The sequence below is a fragment of the Salmo salar genome, chromosome ssa17 (genome assembly GCF_905237065.1).
Source record: "Salmo salar chromosome ssa17, Ssal_v3.1, whole genome shotgun sequence".
NCBI classification, from domain to species: domain Eukaryota; kingdom Metazoa; phylum Chordata; class Actinopteri; order Salmoniformes; family Salmonidae; genus Salmo; species Salmo salar.
Window position 1 is genome coordinate 52,720,840 of NC_059458.1, and position 16,191 is coordinate 52,737,030.

The 16,191-nt window shown below is 41.4% G+C and overlaps 1 protein-coding gene across 1 annotated transcript in view; it reads left to right on the forward strand.

Annotated features, from left to right (window-relative positions):
• Nucleotides 1-14,159, forward strand: part of LOC106576095 (forkhead box protein P2-like) — a 109,906-nt gene extending 95,747 nt beyond the window's left edge. The window contains 7 exon segments of the mRNA XM_045699701.1: nt 47-150; nt 286-387; nt 2,988-3,109; nt 3,433-3,502; nt 4,762-4,987; nt 4,990-5,095; nt 10,397-14,159. Of these exon segments, the coding sequence (XP_045555657.1) occupies nt 47-150; nt 286-387; nt 2,988-3,109; nt 3,433-3,502; nt 4,762-4,987; nt 4,990-5,095; nt 10,397-10,541 (875 nt within the window). The 3' untranslated portion in view covers nt 10,542-14,159.
• The last annotated feature ends 2,032 nt before the right edge of the window (nt 14,160-16,191 follow it).

The following is a 16,191-nucleotide window of genomic DNA, read 5'->3' on the forward strand; positions in this document are numbered from 1 at the left end:
AACTAATTCCAATACCATGAGGAATAAAATTTACCAATTATTTCAGGTGGTGACACAGTATTTATTTTTCCAGAGATCGCCCCAAACTATGAGTTTTATAAGAATGCCGATGTCAGACCGCCATTTACTTATGCAACCCTCATAAGGCAGGTGAGTGGGAGAATTTTTTTTAAAACTTTGCCTGATTAGATTTAAATGAATTGCTGCTTGAATCGCAGGCAGCTCTGAGAGTGTGTGTCATGCTGCCTAGTTAGTAAACCATTATTTGATGTCGTCTCATTTCAGGGTATCATGGAGTCGGGCGACATGCAGTTAACGCTTAATGAAATCTACAGCTGGTTCACCCGCACGTTCGCTTACTTCAGACGCAACGCAGCTACTTGGAAGGTACCTACCCTGAACCTACTCTTACAGCCTTAGAGTACACTACTTCCTCATTTAGAGACACCTCTTTGTGCAATGCCTGCAGTAAGAAAAGCTTGGAAGAACATTTATTTACTTGACACCAACAGATTAGTATCCCACACCCCTCGCTTTAACCTGACCTCTTGAATAGAGTGAATTTTTCCAACCTCTTTCTCTCAGATGACAAGTGAAAAAATAATTCTGCCTCTGATATCGTTTTCTAATTTGGTGCAATTAATAGGCGAGGCTGTGGATGAGGAGTGGGGCCTGGCACGCTAATTACAATATAGCCACTCAATCATCAGCACCTTTTGTTACCATGCACCGTATTACTTCTCCTCCTGTCCCTCCCCTCACTCTCTATCTATCTCTCTCTCCTCTTTCTCTCTCTCTCTCTCTTCCTCTCTCCATCCCTCCTCCCACACCCACCCAGCCTCTCTTGCATATCATTGGTTAATTAGTCTGAAAGATGGCTGTTTGCCTAGGGAGGCTGGGGCTGTGGCAGGGGGTTTTGTGTTTAGTGTCTGGCCCGTGTGCTCCTATACACACACCATAGCTCATAGTGGCGGGCTGGCGGCCGTGTGTCCGACTGAGGGGTTATGGACGTTCAGCCGAAACTAAAGGAGACCCAAAGTGAGAATTAGCCTGTCAAGGAGAGAACGCACTTTATTTACCAGGACAAAAATACTAATTTGTATCTCTGTCCTATACAACTTTCATTGCCTGCCTCTCCAGCACAGTTAAACATGTCTTCTTGATGCATCTGTTTTGGGGGAAGTGTGTGTGTGTTGCTGATAAGTATAGTCCCTCCCTCTACCCCAACACTACATGTATCAGTGTTTTATTCTCACCCTCCTTCAGCATAATTCGTTTGCCAGTAAGAGCCAGTGGCCATTGTGGATACTCAGGACAAGGAGAGGGTGGGGGGATCAGAATATATCCACCTCTCATCAGCATGCAAAGCATATCAGAGCACTAGGTTTAGCAAAGTGAATTAATTTGGATTTGGGATGCAAATGATGTCGGTGTGTGATTACTGATCCACAAGGGTGTGCTGCAAAAGACTCCAGACTCTTCCGGATTGTCACACAGTCGTGTGTGTCTTTTTGACTTGTTTAGTCAATTGTTTTATCACTGACTGGTCATTAACCAGCACACACCTTACACACTCTCTCTCTGTCTCTGACACACACACACATTACACACTCTCTCTCTCTGTCTCTCTGACACACCTACACATTACACACTCTCTCTCTCTCTCTCTCTCTGTGACACACACACACATATTATTTTTTTGGGGCCCGGTCGTGATATAGAGAAGTGTGCAAAATGGGCATTAGAAATATCTCAGTCCCTCTCTCTTTCACAATAACCTAGGTGATATATTTACATTTTGAGCTCCCACATTTCCTTTGTAAGGCGTTAGAGGGATGATCTGTGATGGGCTTGTCATTTGATTAACTGAGAAAATAAAAAAATAAATAAAAGGTGATTTAATATCTGAGCTTGGTCTCATCAGCTCTGAGACTGGAGGATCCAGCCTCCTCTCTGCTCAGCTCCTCACTCCCCAGCAGCTTATTAGATCTAACTGTATAGCATGCATAATAAAACTGCTCATTTTCTCATTAATATTAAACTGATCATATTCAGAGCCATGGGCATTAAGATCAATCAAATCCTGGGATTTTCAAGTCAGATGCGAAGATCTGCTTATGTTTTTTCTTTTAGAGAATTTCTTTTCTTAAAGGGAAAAAAACGGTATACCTCGTTGAAAAAAGAATGCATATGAAAGAGGGCGATATTAAAGCAAAGGTTATTATTTGTAGGCTTTTTGATGCATGTTTTAATTTGGATTTATCTAGAATGTTGGGGAGGAATATTGTATTTATTTTGTTGATTTTGTTTTTTGTATATATTTAATGTTGGCATATACATGCAGTAACGCATACATGTATTAATGCATGGATATCTCAGGTCATTTTGATAGCAAGGCTTTGCTTTAAGGAGATGTGACAATATTACAACAAAAAGCTATCAAGATCTGATCATTAATTTCACTCCTATCTTGACAGCATGCACAGACTATTTCGATATAGCAGACATCCTTGTCAGCTCACACCAAGTCATACCCTCTCACACCAATTCTCCTCCTCCTCTTATCCTCCACACCTCATACTGTCACCGGGTTAGCAGTTAGCCACCGGATGGGTAGGGCCTCAAATCTCTGCTACTGTCATCTTCTAAAGATACTGCCATTAAGACTAGAGCAAAGGGTTGAGGGCTGCTGCTTGCTGCTGACATCACCATCATCACCACAGCATTACCACTTCTGTCACCAAAAGCCATTCGCTATGCTGATTACCTCCTTTCAGCCTACTTACTCTGATTGATATGTACTGTGTGTGACTTGTAAGTGCATTCGTACTCGCTCACTTTTACTAATTAAATCAATGGCGCGTGAATGTTAAGAATTTCAAAAAAATCAATTTCGCTTCGTTTTTTTGCTTCCTTTCTTAGGTGGATAATAAAAAAAAATTAAAATGACTCTTTCCGTGACCTTTCTCTCTTTTTTTCATCTGTAGAACGCCGTTCGCCACAACCTCAGTCTGCACAAGTGCTTTGTGCGTGTGGAGAACGTGAAGGGGGCCGTGTGGACGGTGGATGAGATGGAGTACCAGAAACGCAGGTCTCAGAAGATAACGGGGTACGTTAGAGCGGAGCTGTCACTCTAACTCCCCACCTAGTCCTAGGGCCTGTACCGTATTACCACTAATAATCAGCTATTTTTAAATATCACTGTAGTACAGTATATGGTGTCTGTTCAAAGGCTGCCGTTCATTCTAAGATGATTTAATGTCACAGCTATGAGGAGAAATATGTATTTTAAATGTTACACCACTTGACTGTTTCACTGTTCAATATACAATGGTATTAGAATTTGATTTTTTTTTCAAATATGTTGGAATGTGCCATTTTGTAAGAACGTTTATTTCAAAATGTTTTGTGTATTTCTGTTTCCTGGTGTAGAAGCCCGACGCTTGTGAAGAACCTTCCCTCCAGCCTGGGCTATGGAGCTGCTTTAAACGCCAGCTTACAGGTAAACACCCAGTTTTAAGCTGTGGTTGCTCTGTCAGATCCTGTACGCTTGACAAAATGTGACTGATTCCCCTCCATTGTATTGTGGGTACTATAGCCTACAGCTGTCTATGTGTGTGGTTTCTGTGTGGTTAAATGGAAGTAGTTCTTAAGACCTCAGCCTACTGTATTATATGTTCATTAGGCAGCAAGGGAGAGGCGGAAAGAAAGTGGCTAAAGTTGAGTGGAGGGTCTTTCTCTCCTCCCTCTCTCGCTCTCCTCTCTCTCCCTCCCCCTCTCTCGCTCTGCTCTCTCTCCTTCCCTCCCTCGCTCTCCTCTCTCTCCTCTCTCTCCCTCCCTCCATCTCTCTCCATCTGTCTGGTTGGTATCAGTGAGAATGGAGGCCACCCTGTGGCTAGTGCAGGAACCAGCTCTTTCTCTCTCTCAGCTTGACTACAGGCTCAGATTGATAGCATTTGCATTCATATTTATCCAGGCTGTCATAAATGATTTGGCTTCATGCTGTTGGCCAGCCAGCAAGGTGCTCGTGGCAAAAACTTTACATTTTAATCGCAAATATAACTTTAATGCGCAGGAGGCAAAAGAGTCGATTCCCACGGGGGTCAGTACAAAAAAAAAAAAATGAAATGTATGCATTCACTACTGTAAGTCGCTCTGGATAAGAGTGTCTGCTAAATGACTAAAATGTAAATGTAAAATGAGTCATCGAAAGCCAACATGGTGATATCAATGACATCAAAAATCTGTCATTGTGTGGGGTTATATTGAGTCGAATAAACCATCAGTGAAAACTATCCAATCATTAGTAATATAAGTCCTCTAGTAAGCATCCAGTTGTTAGCATAATAGCTTGTCAAAAGTTTTCACTAGTATTATCTGTATTTTGAAAGTTATATATCTTGAACGTTGATTGCTGACATGCAAAACATTTTGGGACAATATCAACAATGGACTATTGAAACAAATACCAAAAGATAGTTTTTTGATGGAATTGTCTTTTAAGTGTGAGGTTTATCTTCACGATGGCCTGTAATCTGAATACCCTCTTGTCTCTAACTTTTCTCTCTCTCTCTCTCTCTCTCTCTCTCTCTCTCTCTCTCTCTCTTCCTTTCTCTCCCTTCGCTCTCTCCATCTCTCACTCCCTCCCCTCTCTCCATCAACATCCCCCCTTCTCTCTCCCACCCTCTTCCTCCCTCTCCTCTACCCCTTCCTCTCCCTCTCTCCCCCTCCCCCCTCCCTCCCTCCCTCCCTCCCTCCCAGGCGGCGCTGGCTGAGACCTCCCTGCCTCTGCTGGGGAACCCTGGTCTGATGAACAGCAGTTCGTCTGGTTTGATGGGAGGCAGTCCTCCTGGTTTAATGGGCGGGAGCCCCCCTGGTATGCTCGGCGGTAGCCCCCATGGATTGATGGGTGGTAGCCCACATGGATTCATGGGCGGGAGCCCCCATGGGTTGATGGGTGGCAGCCCCCCAGGAATGATGGGTAGCAGCCCCCCAGCCTGCTTCAGTCCAGTCACGACGACTTGAACGGATCACTGGATCACCTGGACACCAACGGCCACAGCAGCCCTAGAGGATACTCCCCACAGGCACACATGTAAGTAGCACTCAGTAGCTTCTCGTTGGTGGCGATGCACGCACACGCACACACACACACATTAACGCACGGCACACACACACCTACCTCAGTGTGTTCACTGTAACACAGAGTTGGTGACAGACCTCCCACTCTGTTCCATGTACCAGATGATACAGTAGCAACAGTGGATCCCCACTCTCCCCATAGTTGTCTTTTGTTAGCATAGTAGCTTGTTAAAAGTCTTTACTAGATTATAACATAGTGGGAGGTTTTTGGGGGCTAATTTGATTTTAGTACTAAATCACCAGAATATTTTGGCATCTTAATTTTAAGACAACTTAATTTCAACGACACATTATGTCACACCGGAGGTGAGGTTTACATACATGGCTTTCAGTTATAACCTATAAAAAGAAGATAATTACACATTTGGTTTGAATTACTCCAATGTCTGTATTGTAGGGGTTTAGATGTTATATTTTATTCAAGACCGTCCATATTAATATTTAGCAGCTAACTGTATCATTAATTACTTTAAAATCGTTGCCTTCTCTATCTTTTTTAATGGAGCCGAGAAAGAGGAGGGCCATTAAAAATGGATGTCATGTGGATTTCAGTAATGTGTATGTTACAAATGTGCTCTCCCTCTAACCAGTGATGTCACACATGTCACTGTAGTCCATGTTTACCTAGCCAAAGATAGGAAATGGAGCACCAAGGGCGCTGTATGTGAAGCTACTACTTCCTCCATCCCCCACACACTTCCTTACCCCGCCCCCCATTTGAAATCAATGATGCAAGCCCAGCCACAGTAGCTAACTTGCTAGCCATCTCTGGAGTAGCACTGGGAATTAAGCCAGTTCTGTATCTAAGAAGGGGACTGACTGTTCTGAGAGGAACTGGCCTAACCCATACATTAATTTGTTTGGATCTGTTTATTCCTTTCGGAAATGGGGCCAGAGTAGGGGGGGGTGTTAAGTAGGGCATATCTGCATTGCCAGACAGGATCCCTCTGTATCCACTCCCCCATGTTGTTTAACTTTTAATAACGGACAGAACAGGAGACTCTCTCTCTCAGACGACCTCGCCTCAGTGTGAGGGGTTGCTGTGGAGGCTGCCGCCACGACCGCTCTCCACCTTTACACGGCCGCAACATCCTCAAAATGGAAGAAATGTGTTTTTATGAGCGGGTTCTCTGGCCTGCACTTAATAATGAAGGGAGAGTAACACTAACTAAAGAGTACACGGCGTACCAGCCGGTCCTCAGGAGAGAGCAGGGAAACTTCAGAAACCATGTGAATCGAACAATTAGACAAACCTTTTCCCCCCACTTCTGGAGGTTAATGCTATCAGCCAAACAGCGACTCAGATAGCTCCAGGCATGTTACCATTTATGTGTGTGTGTGCCCTCAAGGGTGTGCTTTAGAGGAAAAGACTAAAGAAGGCAGGAACTAGATGTGCTAGCTAGAATCACAGTACAGCAGGATGCTGCTAAAGTAAAAACAGTTTCACTTTGAATAAAAGAGATTTGTTTTTTGTGTTGCATTATTATGTAAGGCCATTAAGTTGCTGTGTGTACTTTATAACACGCCACACTCCTTGACAACCGTAAATGATCCATGTTCAGATGCTATCATGTGTGTCACTCTGCCCTCTGATCGTGCCCCCGCCCCTCGTTAACTGACGACACATAGCGAATGATGTGATTTGCATCCCTGCCATGCCTCATACATACGTGATTACCAGGGATCATAATCTGCCAGTAATGGTGATGAGTCTCTGTCCAAGATGCATTTATGAACCACAAACACACACACAACGCACACACACACACAGCTGGTATTTATCAGACACAGAGCCTAGGCATTTAGTCCAGACTTCATAAAGCCAGCTTGCCATTAACGGCTAAATGACTCATCCAATGGTTCTCTAATACAGTGTAAAGCCACAACGAGGACTAATCATTTTTCTCCTTTCTTTTATTCATTCTCCATCCACACAAGCATGTTAATGGTTTATAATGGATGCAAATGAAAGCTGAATGCCTGTGATGATGAGGAGAAAGGGTTGTGCTGTGGGTGTCTAACGGCTGTGCTACTGACCACCGTCTGGTCCTGCCTCGTGTGTCTCCAATTAGGATTAATATCGTCAATGTAGCATGTGTGTTGTAACATGTTAAATACAAATGATTTATTACAAAGCTTGAGCGAGATCACCAAGGATTTGAATATACTTCAGAACGTATTCACACCCCCTGACTTTTTCCACATTTTGTTGTGTTACCAGGTGGGATTAAAATGAATTTCATTGTCATTTTTTTGTCAACAATCTACACAAAATACTCTGTAACGTCAAAATGGAAGAAAATTTTTCCTGTGCTTAGCACTATTTCGTTTCTTTTTATCCTAAAAAACTCCCTAGTTCTTGCCGATGACAAGCATATCCATAACATGATGCAGCCACCACCATGCTTGTATATGAAGAGTGGTTCTCAGTGATGTGTTGTGTTGGATTTTCCTCAAACAGAATTCTTTGTATTCAGGACATAAAGTTAATTTCTTTGCCACATTCTTTTCAGTTTTACTTTAGTGCCTTATTGCAAACAGGATGCATGTTTTGGAATATTGTTATTCTGTACAGCCTTCCTTCTTTTCACTCAGTCATTTAGGTTAGTATTGTGGAGTAATTACAATGTTGTTGATCCATCCTCAGTTTTCTCATGTCACAGGCATTAAACTATGTAACTGTTTTACGGTCACCGTTGGCCTCATGGTGAAATCCCTGAGTGTTTTCCTTCCTCCGATGACTAAGTTAGGAAGGACGCCTGTATCTTTGTAGTGACTGGGTTTATTGTTACACCATCCAACGTGTGATTTATAACTTCACCATGCTCAAAGGGATATTCAATGTCTGCTTTTTTTTTAACCCATCATCTGCATTGGAAAACCTCCCTGGTCTTTGTGGTTGAATATGTGTTTGAAATTCACAGCTTGACTGAGGGACCTTACAGATAATTGTATGTGTGGGGTACAGAGATGAGGTAGTCATTCAAACATCATGTTAAACACTATTATTGCACACAGTGTTAGTCCATGCAACTTATTGTGTGACTTGTTAAACACATTTTTACTCCTAAACTTATTTAGGCTTACCATAAGAAAGGGGTTGAATACTTATTGACTGAAGACATTTCAGCTTTTCATGTTTAATTCATTTGTAAAAATTCGAAAAATATTATTCCACTTTGAAATGATGGTGTGTTGTGTGTAGGCCAGTGACAGAACATCTCAATGTAATCCATTTTAAATCCAGGCTGTAACAAAACAAAATGTGGAAAAGTCAAGGGGTGTGAACACTTTCTGAAGGCACTGTATATGTTTTTTGTAAAAACATTAATTGGGAGAGATATCAAATACTTAATATCAAAATATCAAAACATATGTCTGTTGATTAGAATGGTAGCTCTGAATATGAAAATTGTTGATTGTTTTTATTTACGACAACAAATTCAATTCAATAAATGTGTTACCAGATAACTAGAATGAGTGTATAGAAATGAATCCCGGATCATCGTTCCATCCCCCTCTTTCCACCTGGAGGGGAGAGTTCTGTTTATTCTGGTTTCTCCTCTTGAGTGTGTGGGTTGAGAAGGAAACAGAAATATTCATCACGCCGCCTAGCATCCTAAAAAGTCAAAGCTTCTCCATCTAGCTACCACATCTGAATATTAATTTATTTTTGCTATAAATATTAAAGTAATCTGTACCTTTTAAAATTATTTTCAAATTCCTCCTCGCCATTGATGAAGGCAACCCAGGAGATGGCTGCCAGACATGTTCTAATACAGAGAGTACTTGATAAGGATTTTTCTTGCTCTCTCTCTCTCTCTCTCTCTCTCTCTCTCTCTCTCTCTCTCTCTCTCTCTCTCTCTCTCTCTCTCTCTCTCTCTCTTTCTCTCCCCCCACTTAGTCCACAGGGATTCCCTGATGCATCCGACGTGTCAAAAATAATTAGGTTTTGTCAGATTTATCATCGCACCACAAACCCTTTCCCCGAGTAGGGCCCCGGATCATGTTAAGGCCTGTTTGTGTGTGACAGCATTATTATTCTTGTTAGTAGCCCCGCACATCCGCCCACACTCTGTTGTTCCGGAGGGGAAACGTCCCCACTCAGACCGGTGTTTCAGTGTTTTCACACTGCATTTATTGACAGTGGCTAAAGATATTCATTCATTTAGAGTTAAAAACATGTATCATGTATGTCCGACTGAGCTGCCGGGGTGAAGCTGATTAGTGGCGGAGGCTAGCTACAGGTTTTTCCTCTGGAGGAGCGACACGCACGCCCCTGCATATTAACGCCGCGTTGCGCTTTCTATTAACAAGTTCAAATAAACTTGACTCCCCTTGCTCCGGGGGACTAGAGGGGATGAGAAATTCTCCATTATTTAGTATGCAGTGTGTTTTTTTTAGATATATTTTAAGTCAACCAGGTGCCATCAGTAAACTCTTGATGGCCAACCATTATCTGGGTATAAGCCGTTTTCACATTTTGGTCATAAAAAATGTTGATGCAATAGCTTAAGAGTAGAGGTGATGTTTCATGTTGAACTATCGTTTCACAAATACGATGGTTGTTGTTACATGCTGTTTAGCAACGTAATTCAGGCTGATGTCAATTATTGTCATCAAAATGTTTTATGTTTTCTCTGAAAAAAGATGAATATACTTTATGTTTATTATATGGAATGTCTAGTGTACATTCTGTAGAAGAGGGAGGCTATTTGAGTGATTTCTTAGATGTTTTTTTCTGGTTCACCCCCTGTTAATTGCGCTGAGGGGCTTCTCCCTCACAATCTTTCTAATTCCCTTTAACAAATAGCAGTGTGATAAAATATGTGACCCAGGGTGAAGAGTTGATTCCCTAGAGCCTTATATGCAAACAACTCAGATATTCATAAGTGGATCTCTCTGACTTCACCACCACTGTAGACCCCCGTCTGCACCTCACTGACCAACCACCAGACAGACAGAGAAACAGGTTTAGTTCAAATCTGTGTGCTCCAACACTTTGGTAGTGCATGGGTGAAATCAGGGCTTGTGGCACTCATTTGAATTTTAACCAACCTAACTTCTCACTTCAATCATAGTTTTTGTGTTTAATTGTATGGGAGTTCACACATTCACCACTGTACAACAGTAGCTTCTACCTGTGTGGACTATAGGACTCAGGCACACTGGTGGAACTGTATCAATTTCCTACTGTATCATATGTCTTTATGTATAAAATAATTAACAACATATTTCATCCATTCCTTTCCAGGTCAGCGATCCACGTCAAGGAGGAGCCATTGAACATGGACGACAATGACTGTCCGATGTCGCTGGTGACGACAGCCAACCACAGCCCAGAGCTGGACGACGACCGGGAGCTGGAGGAGGGCAACCTATCAGATGACCTGGAGTGACTACTGGAGTCCCTCCCACTACTACAGGCCCCTCCCTCCACCTCCGTCACACTGTCCTCCTACCTGTTTCCTCACAGGCTGTCCTCCTAGAACCTGCTAGAACCAGAACCACTCCTCACCCAGAACCAAACAGATCAAACAGATCAGACCACAGCTGACTCTCCTCCCTCCCGACCCGCGGACTGGAGTATTTATTGAGCATGCATCCGGAAGACGAGGCCCAAAGGAACTCTTTGTTGCAGCCCTTTGGGATCCCTGACTGAACATGACAGGCATGAGACGTCTGGTTTTTAAAACGACTTTCAGACCTGTTTCATTAAGATGGCTTGGCCACTACATACACACAGACAAATACAGAGGCTCATGGACGGAAAACGACAAAAACACGAGTCTGGAAACCCGTTCTGTAGAAAGCTAACGGCCTCATATACTGCCAAAAAAAGATGTTGAATTTTGTGAATATCCAAAACCCTCACAGTAGTTGTTGATGTTAGAAACAATTGCTGGTTCAATTCAAACGTTGCTCTGTCCATCATTTGCACAGGAGTAGTATCAGAAATTAGAGTCACTGCCTGTATGTTGCTAAAAATTAAAAAAAATGTATTTTCTTTTCTTTTTGCGTTCTACTTTTTGTATTTTGATTTCTGGCACCACCAACTGTAAATGCCATTTCCTATTTCCCAACAGTAACAGAAGCACGGTATCAAGACTGTTACAGCTGTCAAAAAAGTAGGCTTCCAGTCTGTATCTGTTTGTGATGAAAGTAATGAACTTGATATCAAGTTTGAAAAACGTAACTGTTTGTGTAAGCACCAACCAATATAGAAAAAATGCATTTCTGCATATTCTTCTGCTGTTCTCTTTTACCTCCTTGTTCTAAAGCTTTGTCTACCTGCAAACAGTCACAGGCAACAGCTAGAAACCAAAGCCAACACTATCAATGGCCAATAGCTTAGACAGAAGCCACCAGACTCTTTGGTCAGCCTTCTGTGACTTTAACTAGTACAAAGAGAAGCTTTCCACAAACTACCTTCTAAATAACCTCTGGGATCGTTTCATTTAGCCCTGTACAAAGATGATTCAAGAAAAAAATAAAAGATTTTGATGTGTAATTTGATAACTCGTAGTGTCCACTTGGATTTTAGGGGCGAGAGGGCAGTATCTGTACATATCACATAACAAGCTATGTGATAGAGACTGGTAGAAAGCAGCTATACTGCAAAAGTGGATCATGACCAAAACAAACATTTGTGTGTTCAATGGAAGTGCAGAAAATTGTGTTGTTGTGAAGATTGTTTTTGATTTCTTTGTTTTTGTTTTAGATTTTCCGTTACCCATCAGGTCATAGTGTTTTCTAATCTAGTGAATATGTAATGTTCAGTGGGACTGTCAAATATGTCATGTCTGATTTCCGTGTGGTTTGTTTTGAGCCGCGTTTAAAACCGAAACTGAAAACACAGTAACCAAACATTTAAAATATCTAGTAAAGCCAAATAAGTCATAATTTCAAGTTGATATGAAAATGGTGTGGCTTGGTTATCACGTAAAAGCAAATAATATAGCCATTGTAGAAGACGGATATCAAAGGTGAAAAGAAACATTTTCTATGTGATATTTGCTTTATTCTATAGTTTAAATACTTCATTACTTAATTCATAGCTTCTTAACTACATAGATACAGTCAGTGGTAGCGTAGGAGAAGCTATCTTTAACTGCACTGAATTCTGTATAGGGTAGGCAACTTGTATATCACATTTGGGATTCTAGTGGCAGGAACAGAACTTAGTGGTTGTCTAAAAATATATTTCATTTCTCTCAGATAAATGTCATCTAGAGAAGTGGATTCTGTTGCTTTACTGGTCATTTCTGTTTTCAGTCAAACCAAAGTTACACAAAATTCTGCCTCTGGTTATGGGATACTTATGTTATACTCTAGAAATGACACACACACAAACGCTTTCAAAGGCTCTCACACACACACACACACACACACACACACACACACACACACACACACACACACACACACACACACACACACACACACACACACACACACACACACACACACTGTGTTTTCGGTCTGCCAGCTTTCCTGGTCCTTGTCTTGGTAACCTTCAGATGCAGAAAAACAGATAGTGTCAAATAACTGACTGAGTTGTGTTGTATTTTAACTGACAGTGTGTGTCTGCTTTGTGCGTATGTATGGAAACATACTCTGCATATGTTGTTTTCAAGTGTTGTGCCAAGCCAAAAAAGTTGGCTGCTAGAGCTTAGCGCACTACTACATACATAACCAAACACACGTTACACACAGACTCATGCCGGTTCCACTTCAAGAGGGTGCTGGGCCCAGGAACAAAGCTTATCCCTTATGTACTTTGATGGAGTCAGCAAAATGACTTGAAGACGATATTCATAATAATCTTATCACACCAAATATAAGGACACGGCGTCTTTCATAAAAGGATTCTCCCACTTAACCCCAAAAATGAAGGCTTTCTAAAAGGTTCTACCTCTGCACAACCAATTCAGAACAATTAAATGGCAGATTGCAAGTCGAGTTATTAGAACGCAACAAGTGTTACACTTTACTCAATGGACATGGCTCCACGGACAGTTTACATTCCCAACGTCAGATATGGAAGAAGATTAGTATTGTAATAGGTTGTCCTCAAACATTTGTAGAATGATAATGTAAAAAATACCTTTAAGGGAATATTGTGTTTTAAAATGCATGTCTAAAATCATTTGGTGGACTGGAAAACAATCATTAATAAATACAAATAATATAAGAAATACAAATGATCAGGATGATGACCTAATGCATCAGAATGCATACCTCGGCTATACTGTTTGGGAAGGAAAAAACTGTCAGCCACAGAATGCATATTACCTGTAGATTTTGCATGGGTTTTGTAAAAAATAAAAATGTCTAAAATAGTTGCTTGCACATAATACCAGAAAGATCTCCAGAACTGCAATCTGCTCATCCACTAGATTTTAGGATTGTCTGGATTTTCTGGGATGATTTTGTCTGTATTTTGATAACTGTGCATACTATGTAAAAATGTTGGTGGACCCATAAAATTTACCAGACTTTTTTCTAAGCTAAAAAAAAATAATAATAATCAGTGTTTCTTTTCTGAATTTCATGATTTTTTACTGTTCTCTCATTGCTCGCTAAGAATAGCAAACCTGCTTTTTCTGCATCAGCTTTGCGTAGCTGTAAGGCTTAACCTAATGTGTGTATTTATTGCTTGTACCTCTGTGCATACTTTATGAAGCATTATGTCAGGCAGTTGAGTCCTGTATACTTTCTACTACTATCATTCTCTAATAATTGGGAATATGATCCCCCTATGTATACAGTAAATTGGGACTGTAGCAAACACATGTTTATGTAATTGGTGAAAACATTATATGTTTTTGTTTTATTCCTTTATGATCGAGCTCATTTTTGATACTTTCATTACCGTGTACTGTGTCCATGCGTTAAAGATTCTCTGACATTAGAAAGTCATGGTTGAGAATTGTAACAGCCGTTATTATTTTCTGTATTCATGGCTTTTCACTGCTGACTAAAATAAAGGACCAAAACTAGGATTTGAAAAGCAACTGTCTACCTCCAACTTCAGGGAGTTCTTACTTTTTTTGTACACATATATATTTTATTCCTCAAAGTCACAACCATGAAAAATCTAGCTGGCACTACGCATTTATCGTTTCAGGAGTGTGCTACTTCTGAGAATGTTTTTTTTTTTTTAAACGATTCCATTTTAATGTGTATGTTACAAGGCTTTGTTCCAGATTCTAGCATCCAGAGTCTTGTTTAGAGGAGGGGGACATGTGGATCCATTGGCAGTGCCCTCTGAAGCCAACCCCCTGGACCAGTAACGGCTCAGGGGCCACGTGTTCAAGACACCCTTTGATCAAGTACAACTTTGGCCCAGTACACTACTAGGCCTGTAATTACTGGAGAGTTTATCATAAGCCTTGACCAGGGGTAGTTTATCCAGGAAATAGCATACTGTAGGGATCAACAGAGACTCCGAAGAGGCACACAGGTACCCACTGTAGAGAGTTGTGGGCATCAAGAGAGGGTATAAGAACATGCTTTTTATAAATAGCTGTTTATGGTTATATTCCAATGTTACTGTTCCTTCTGCATTTTTCAAACCAATTCTCGATGGAAATGTGTTGACTGATGCTATAGAATAAGGAACAGTGTGGATGACAAGCAGTGGATAGCTCAACTCATCCCAGCTAGGTTACACCTTGTCGGTCATGGAGAGCTCTTACTGACACGCTCATTGAGATTCACACTGAATACACCATGACCAATAGGTCCCCATTAGCTCCTCTGTATTCTAAGGGCTCATTCACGTTCCAAAGAGTGGCCAGGGACATTCTATCTGGGATGCTTTGAATCATGTCCGCTGGTCATTTAATGACAATGCCAACCCAAATGTTATTTTCTCTATGTGATGTCCCATGAGAAGTCAATAGGAGAACAGCACACACACACACACACACGCACAGTCTCCCCAATGACAGCCTGAGCCGCAGCCATGCCTGCTGTTGTCTCCCTCAACGGCGTTACAGAGCATTACCTCGCGAGGCACACTCGTCTCTCGTGCTATTTATGCACATGGAAGTGTCTGTGAATTCAAGCGAGGAGTTGCAACAAGGACGGGGCTGTGTACTACACAACATCAGAGAGAGCTCCCACATTAAAGTGTAAGGCAACGTTACAGACCCCTCTTTCAAAGACCATGAAATAATAATGTGTTGTGGTTAGAGAGGTATCCGTGAGTCACACTGGCTGCTTTTCATAAAGTGGAGTTATTTACAGTGCGATGAATAAAAGAAAGGGGTAGTGGTGCAAACCTTTTCCACATGAACGCTGGGAAGAGAAGTCCCTTTTATATCCAGAGGAAAAGGAGAGAGTTCTCTCTTAAATAGGTCAGAGTTAATTTCTAAACTCCTTTAGAAGGAGCGGTGCACCAGGTGAACGTAGCAGCACCTTTATAGTCACACACTGGAAGTATATCTATTATAGAACTACAGTACATTTTTTTACTCAGAAAGGCACATAAAAGCCGATGTAGCCTACATGGAGATTGTTTCATTCTCAGTGCTTTTATTTGCTAATATTGATATTCTTTTAAAAATAGATTAGAACAGTTAATATTGTTATTGAATTAAAAAGTGACTTGGATCCTTTTAGTGCTTGTAGGATACTGACTTTTAAGTGATAACGTGTATCATTTGAGATTTAGAATTAGGCCTAGCAAATGAACTCCATCCAGCTATATCTAATTTCATTTCCAACACTGACCAATTAGGTCAATTTAGGCCGTCTCCTCCTGGGACGCTGTAGTAAATATCTCCAGTCACGTTTATTGATTGAGCGTCCGTCCGAGGACTCGTCTCCCTCTCCTCCTCTCCTCCTCCTGGTCTGACAGTGTGTGTCAGCTCTCCAGAATACCCTCGCCCCCAGGCTGCAAAATTGCCTGCTAAATAGTCAGAGGCAATGGCGACGCTAATTGAGATCATCATTATTATAATTGCGGGCCCTGGAAAGAGCGTCTTAAATAATTTGCATTGCTCTCGAGTTGATATTGGACTCAGTGCAAAAATAATTGCA